The following is an 8,042-nucleotide window of genomic DNA, read 5'->3' as shown; positions in this document are numbered from 1 at the left end:
GACGAATATCAGCAACAAAACCAACTCCATGGTTTGAAGCACGCACACAAGACATAATAATGACATCTCGCTCCTGCCCTTGAAAAGCATCAACAGTGTTTATGTAAATATCCTTCCCTTCTTCTGAGTTGAGAACCTCCTCAAATTCTCTTTGGAGGCACTTCAGCTGCAGTTTATATGGCGTGATGATGCCAACAGTTACCTTCTTCCCGCCATTAGACTTCGAAAAATTCTGAAGATGTTCATATAACCTTAAAGAGAACTGTGCTTCATGAATATTCTGGTATGATACTGAGCCACCTCTGTGAGACTCTCGTCCATGCACAATATCATAGAATACATATGGCTGAAGCAAAGGGTCTTTATAGTACATTTCATCTGGTAAATTGGCAACACTCTCACTGTCAGTTAAGCGTCCCTGGTAGAAGTATCTTGACGGAAAATCACGAATTTGAGGATGCATCCTGTATTGAACAGACAATAGCATAGTCGGACAACCTGCTTGCTGAAACCTCTCAAAAAGACTTCTACTATAAAGCAAAGTTCCTGCTGCTTTACTAATAACAGTTGCAGGAAGTTGCTGAGGATCTCCCACAAGAACACATCTCGCAGCACCAAGTGAAAGTGGTGGAAGTACTGCTACTTCACTTGCCTGGGCTGCTTCATCTATAACTACCATATCAAAGCCATGTGCGAGACGAGAAAATATCTTCCGACCACTACTTGAAACAGTGGTGAAAACTATCTCGGCTTCATTAGCAAAACTCGCTTCAAGGTGAGCTCGAGCATCTTCCAAATTAAAGTTGCTTCCAGGACGAAACCTGCTCTCCAAAATACAAAGCCGGGTCATCTCCACCAACACTTTATCTCTTTGTTCAACAGCTTGAGCAAGACTTCGCAATAAAACATCACGATTTTGATCACGAGCAAGAAGAACTTCAGGATCGACACCAACCGAGCCTTGAGATCGACCAACTACGGCAGCGGCATTAAGTTGTCTCTGAAGAAGAGATATCTGTTGTGAGAATTGAGCTTCACGAGCTCTCAACTGATGCATCCACCCAATAACCTCTTCACGGCCCTTGAGTAAAAGCTGCTCAGTCCTTCTCTCAACAGAAACTGCTTGAGCTGCTCTAGTTTGTGAATCCACTCCAACTCGAGCAACATCGGGTCGGTACATCGACATCTCACCATCAATGAATCCACGATCGAGGACTCGTGCTAGCAATTCATCAGTTGCAGCATTTGATGGAGCACACACAAGCATTCTAGGCTTAGGAGATAGTTTTGGGAGAGTGCGGAAAAGATTTTGGTCCATACTCTGCAGTACTTCATCAATTGAACCTACACAGGTACTCTCGGAACTGCACTCATTAGATTGTTTGTAGCTCTCTGGAGCAAGTTGCTTAAGGAGAGCAGTGTAGTAATGCTGATATTGGACTAGATGGATTACATTTAGCATACCCCATACTGTGTGCGTTTTCCCTGTACCAGGAGGGCCTTGAACAAGTGTGAAAGGCCAAGGCTCTTGCCTTTTTGTAAGTCCATTGGTCGTACCTGCAGCTGTATGCATTGCAGCCCACTGAATTGCTGCCAACTGTGGACCATTAAAAGTCCTATGAAGATGATCTATAAAACTGGGAGTAAAACATTCTGGCATTGCAGGAGGCTGCTCTTCATACTTGGGGAAGTGCTCAGGACTGGGCTTCAAAATAGCATTTTGCATCTGTGTTGTCAAATGATGCATCACTATTTGATACTAGATAGATAGTAATGAAGTTGAAAGTTTGTAGAATAAGAAAATGATCCAAACCTGCGAGCTAAGACGACGAAATGCATGTAAGGCAACATACTCGCGTTGAGTAGTTGCCAGAGATCCAAGCACAGTAAGGTACCAGACACTCTTTGGCTGGAACTTCCTCAGAATATGATTGTCTTCCCCTTTGCTGAAAAAAGGCAGATAAGTGTAAGAATCAAACGAGTGATCAATGAAAAGACAGTTGCACATAAACATGAAAAGTTGATTTTAATAATTCGAGTACACATTCATCGGTACATGGGAGTCTCTACTTAATATGTCATTAGCACATGAATTATATTCATACTTTGGAAGGGGAAAAAGATCCAAACAGAAAAAGAAACAATGTGACATTAGATTTTACAAAAATAAAGAGAGAACTTTTAAGAAACAATCCTCAAAAGTGCATGCAGCATATTCCCTTCCGTGGTATTTCCTCTACAAAATGAAGTTCTTTGTCCATTAAAACCCAAGTTTATGAGCACAGATGTTTCATAGCCTGCTCAAGGAAAGTAACAACACAGAATGCCTAGTATGAGTCCCAGCTGCAAGGTCACCAGCTGATATATTGGAATTTTACAATTAGGAGAAGATAAGTTACATCTAGTGGATGGGTTTGCGACCTGCCTAACAGTCTTGAACATTTTAATATGTTTCAGGAGATATCTGTTTTACTAGATGCGACATGCAAGTTCAAATGCGACGAAAATAACCATAAATCAAGAACAACCTGCCTAACCATAAAAAGAAAAAAATTAGAGGCGAGATCAATATAACTGTTTGTTTTATAATTTAACAAAAATAGTAAGAGTTTTTAGCTTTATATATTACCTACTAGAATCATACGAATCCCCAACATAGAAATGAAGAATTGCTCCAATAGGATCACGAGTGTCGGTAGGTATATGACGCCTAACAGTACCGGCAATTCGTCCCGAAATATCAGGTTCAGAGTCCTCTTTATTAGCACCAGCATTAGTAATCCTTTTACTAGATCTCGCTGCATTATGTTACAATTAGAGATGATCAAATCATGTGAAAAATGATTCCATCCGAAGTACATGCCTAGAGACTCACATGAAATTATGTAAGAGAATATATTTATGCTAGAAAACCAAACCTGCACCAGGCCTCGGTGATGAAAGAACTGCAACATCCCCCTCTTTAAAGGTCCACTTGCATTCATATGCTGGAAAAACTATTACATCATACCATCCTATATTTTGAAAAAAAACATACTCACGTTACATGTCAGGGTATTGACGTTGTAGCAACTTAAAATATCTTTGCCTCGTGAATATTTAAAAACTATCAAAATAAAACAATGATCTTAAAACTTTGACCACTTCTCTATTGAAATTAAGATCAGGGCAAGGCAGGAAGATGCTGAATAACAAAAAACACAGGATGCATGCTAAATAAGCAGATTGCATTTCACCAACAGGGTAAAGTATCTACTGAACTTTATAACAAAAACCACTTTACCAGCACTCTGGAAAGAAGAAAATATTCCATCAGCCACTATAACAGCAAGTGTTGTTCCTTTGGAGAACATACATTTGTCAGAGAAAATCACAGGCTATGACCTGCACAAAACAGGCACATCATCTATCCAGAAGACTACAGCATACTGCAGAAACTCCATTCTAGTGGAAGACCATAAACTACCCTGTAAAAAGGTGCTTGAGACAAATATATGTTCATAGAAATGTCATCCATTTTGTCTTGACTTCCAAAAAAAATACGCTGAGGGTTATAAGAGCGTCACTTTTCAGTGTGTCAGAATCATGAAATTTTATCTCTCTTAAACTATGTCTTATGAGATTACCATTCCATATAAAAACCCACCATAAGGTGGGGAAGCGTCAAAACTAACAAAAATAGGTCACATCCGTAGAACAAGAACCTTTCTAAGGCCGCTCCATGATTTCGGAATAGACTACCGTCACTTCCTCATTTTCTAATGGAGGAGTAGGTAAAGAAAAAGGTCACATGGGGTTGGATGGATACTCCTCATGACAAGTGGACTTAGTAACTCCATGATGAACAGTAAGTTTGAAACTAACTTTGTCGAAACTTCCCAACCCTTTTATCAAATTTGCTCATAAGTTCAAATATAGAAGATTCAAGAACTAGCTAAGCTTCATATCAATACATTTCTCCAGGCAGTCCATTTACAATTAACAAAATCATGTAAGCTTGCCTATAAGAATGACCAAATTACAACTGACACCTTTGGCCATTAAAAATAAAACAAAAAATTTCAACCATGGTCAGTTCAAACTTAAGTACGGTGATGGCTTGTTACTATGATATTTTGTGAACCATAATTACAAGATCACATCTGCACGGGATTAGGTGCATCATCTCAAACAGCTCCATAATGCGTCTGTAAGCTTCCCTAGGCAATGCTCATCCATAATACCTTCTGTATATCGGTCAAGGTGATGAGTCCAATCATGAAACTCCTAATACTATTACCTAATTCTAGAAGAGAATAGGCTACAAAATCCAACTTATTTACGAAACAGAACCAGGTTTGGGTTGAGAAGACTTTTCAAGTATATGGACTCTAAACCTAACCAAAAAGGGCTTGACAAGTCATTCCCGACTACCAACTAACAAGTGATTGCAACGAAACAGAACCAGGTTTGGGTTGAGAAGACTTTTCAAGTATATGGACTCTAAACCTAACCAAAAAGGGCTTGACAAGTCATTCCCGACTACCAACTAACAAGTGATTGCATTCTTGATATCGTGTAACTGGGTTGAGAAGACTTTTCAAGTATATGGACTCTAAACCTAACCAAAAAGGGCTTGACAAGTCATTCCCGACTACCAACTAACAAGTGATTGCATTCTTGATATGGTGTAACTGGTTTGTTTGAACTTTGAACTGCATAGAGATCCAAGCATTTCAATTAAAGCATAGCAATGAAAAAGATGCAAAGAGCTTTAGTAGTTTGGTTACTAATCACAACAGAAGTTTGTTAAATGGAATCAAAATAAAAAACAAACAATAAATCAAAGAAAAGTTGTAGGTACCATTACAAAAATAAATACATGTATGCAGGAAGAATAAGAGTCTACAACACAAATATAGTTACAACTAAATTATACAAGTAATGAGAGATGTCCTTCAGGCTCTCGGAGAGAAGACTATGTTGCACGGGTATAGGTGTGGGTGCAGGACACGGTAAATTTGTTAAAAGTAGGGTACCGGGACACGGCTATATATATTTCATTCACATGTTATGAGAATTAAAAATCTTATAATATTTTTATGAAAGTTAAGTCAGCTAACTGGCCTAGTTCACAAAAAAATATCAGAAGGATATAACCTAGGGAATAATGTTTTGGTAGATAACTTCTGAAAAGATAATAAATAATCATACATCTAGCACAAGTTAGAAGCCTGATCTTCGTTACTTACTGTTTTTTCACTCTATATATTTGCTAAAACCACAAATCTGATCTTCATGGCAGAAATATCACAATAACTAAATTAAATGAAGTAATTAGCACATTAGTTTTTCCTTGTTTATATGCCGGCTAAAGAAAAATCTTCAATCCAGCTGTTAACAAACAAGCCTATGGCACAAATATCATTGTAATTAAATTTATAAACATAATCTACTCCTTTCAGTTGTTCATCACTCTGTGTATCACATGCTAAGAAAGAACCAACTACTTTGGTTGAAAAGAATGAACAGTATGGACAGTGAAGGAAAACAAAGTTTATACCTCTTTCTCGTCTTTCCACAGTTCTTACACGAACCATGGTGTGTGCATCCTTAGAAGATTCTGTCAACTCCTCCCATGTGCTGTACAATTGCGCTCTACATTCCTCAAAGAGCAAAGGCTCAAAGACACGGACGTACTCTTCAACAGATTCAAAGTGCCCTGGCACACATTGAAGCTCCGCCTCCTCTGAAACTTGTCAAATGATTGTCTCAGAACCCAAAACTCGAATTCTTACTAGATACAAACAGGATTGCCGGACATTTCTTAAAACAAGTCAAGGTGCGTTTACAATTAAATATATCTTCAGAATCATTAGGTGAAGAAATACATATTCCGTGAGTCATTCGAGCTAGATGAAATTATGTCTTTAAGGCTCTATTCTGTAATAGGTAAGAAAATCACAATCTAACTGCTTCTCATTTTTAAACATTGGAAACAGGTCAACATTATAGGTTTTGGCATTCGATCCAAGCATGTAAACCACATGCTTGTCAATCAAATGACTTAATAGGCAAACCATGGGTGGAAATGTTTCAACATAGGGATTTTGTTTTGGTGCACTTCTGTGCAGAGTAAAAGATAAATTCCTACTAACATTTTTTTGTGGTGTAAAAGAAATAAAAATTGGGTGGTGCTTGATCTTATGAATTGCCCTCTGGACATTATCATATGCTCACCATTATTGCAATTACATAATCTTATAGATTTTAACCATGTACTTGTCTGAAGGTAATGAGCTAGCTCTCTGCAATCCAGCCCTAGCCCAAATAATGTCCACCCAATGGGTTAAAACTTAAAATTTGTTAAGATTGCATAAAAACTTAACCACGATATCATATTATTTAATGAGTCAATAACTCAGTCAAAAGGACCGCGAAAGAATTATTGCAATCTTAAAAAAAAACAGTTTCCAAGATTAGTGACCAATTAATAATGGAAGCTCTAAAACCATTCTCGTAATTAAAAGCTTGACCATGATATTGATCTCTACAAGAATCTCATAAACATCTCGAAATTGAATGAAACATCACAAAATGATCGACTTCTGTCAGTTTGACAGGATGGTGGCAAAAAATTTCCTTTCCTCACGGGCGCTGGACAGGGGGAATCATGCCCATGATCAGTTGGATATTGAGTATGAGAGAGACAGTGAGAGAAGATAGGGGAGGCAAAAAGTCAAGGTTGAATTAGGTCAACCGTATTTTATCTGCTTTTTACATCAAAAAGTTAGGCCTAATTCAGCTAAACATTGCTGTAAAATGCCTCTAAATATTCTGCAAAAGCCCACTTCAGCAACAACAGCTGATCAGCTGATCAAGTACTCTATTACTCCAATTCGGGCCAAAGCTACAGTATAAAACCTCTTACACCACAGAGTAGAGATCTGAGTTTAGCCCTCTTCAAAGGCTTAAAACACTGTCTCAACCAACTTTTCGGTTAGCAAAACTGGGATAAAGACTTGTTTGATCCTTCATGTGCATTATCTTCACTAAATTAAACTTGATTAAAACCAACATTTGTTTCATAAAATTTTATTTCCAATTACTACCGTGTGCCATCTTTCTAACCAGCAGTAGTAGATAGTTATACTGTTTCAGAAATGGCTCTACAACAAAATTTTAACTATTTAATAAAAAAAATTTAGAACCCTCCCTCCCTCCCTCCCATCAAGTTTTGTAATTTTTGTGGCATCTTTTACTAATTCGTATATTTTAATATTAAAAAAATCTTTCTAAAGTGATCTTACTCCATCGTGGTAAGAGGCACCAGAAAAACTGAATTTACTAATATAAATCATTTAAATTAACCCCCTTCCCCCCTCCCTCCCTATATATATGTATGTATATATAATATATGTATGCATGTATAGGGTAAAAGGGGGCTGGCGTGTAACTCTAGCCCCCTTAGATGGGTTGTCTCTGAGTTGGCAATACGTTAGCCTTCACATCAGTATCGGAATGAATAGAAAAAGAGTGTTTTGCAAGTTTGCAAATAAGTCGATCATTGTTATTTCAGTATCTTCACCTTCTTCCCTGATTTTTTTCTTTCTCTGAGGCCGCATGGCTTCCCTGATTATTTTCATCTTCTTCCCTGACTTCACCATTTTACAAACCTTCTCAGTATTTCTCTCCTTTTTCTCAATCATATAAGTTTAAGCTCCGCTCCTGACATCATGCCTCTTGATAGCAGTAAATCATTGTGTTAAACAAAATTAATCCTGTTTCCTTCTTTTACAATTCTAGAACTCCATACAACAAAATTTAGTAAAAGAAATGCAAATCAACAAAAAAATGAAATAGAAATTTGAAAGGAAGTGCATCTACAGATTCACCATTGAAGTATCATAATAAGCACCTCATAATATATCTTCTGGAGATTTTTTTTCATAAGATTTCGGTTACAAATCAAAAGCATGATTCTTTTGGACTCAAACTAAGAATGCGAATTGAAGGTTTGTTCTAAAGCAATTTGGGGGATTTTTTTTTTTTTTTTTTTTTTT

The 8,042-nt window shown here is 37.4% G+C and overlaps 1 protein-coding gene across 1 annotated transcript in view; it reads right to left on the bottom strand.

Moving 5' to 3' along the window:
- LOC109844840 (uncharacterized ATP-dependent helicase C29A10.10c-like) overlaps positions 1-8,042 on the bottom strand; it is a 12,326-nt gene that overhangs the window by 1,114 nt on the left and 3,170 nt on the right. The window contains exons 3-7 of the mRNA XM_020413992.1: positions 5,543-5,728; positions 2,919-3,014; positions 2,630-2,798; positions 1,814-1,946; positions 1-1,726 (exon numbers count right to left, since the gene is read on the bottom strand). Coding sequence (XP_020269581.1) covers positions 1-1,726; positions 1,814-1,946; positions 2,630-2,798; positions 2,919-3,014; positions 5,543-5,728 — 2,310 coding nt within the window. The remainder of the gene's footprint in view (positions 1,727-1,813; positions 1,947-2,629; positions 2,799-2,918; positions 3,015-5,542; positions 5,729-8,042) is intronic.

The sequence above is a fragment of the Asparagus officinalis genome, chromosome 6 (genome assembly GCF_001876935.1).
Source record: "Asparagus officinalis chromosome 6, Aspof.V1, whole genome shotgun sequence".
NCBI lineage: Eukaryota > Viridiplantae > Streptophyta > Magnoliopsida > Asparagales > Asparagaceae > Asparagus > Asparagus officinalis.
Note: the sequence above shows the minus strand (reverse complement) of the source record. Positions and strands in the feature narration are given on the sequence as shown.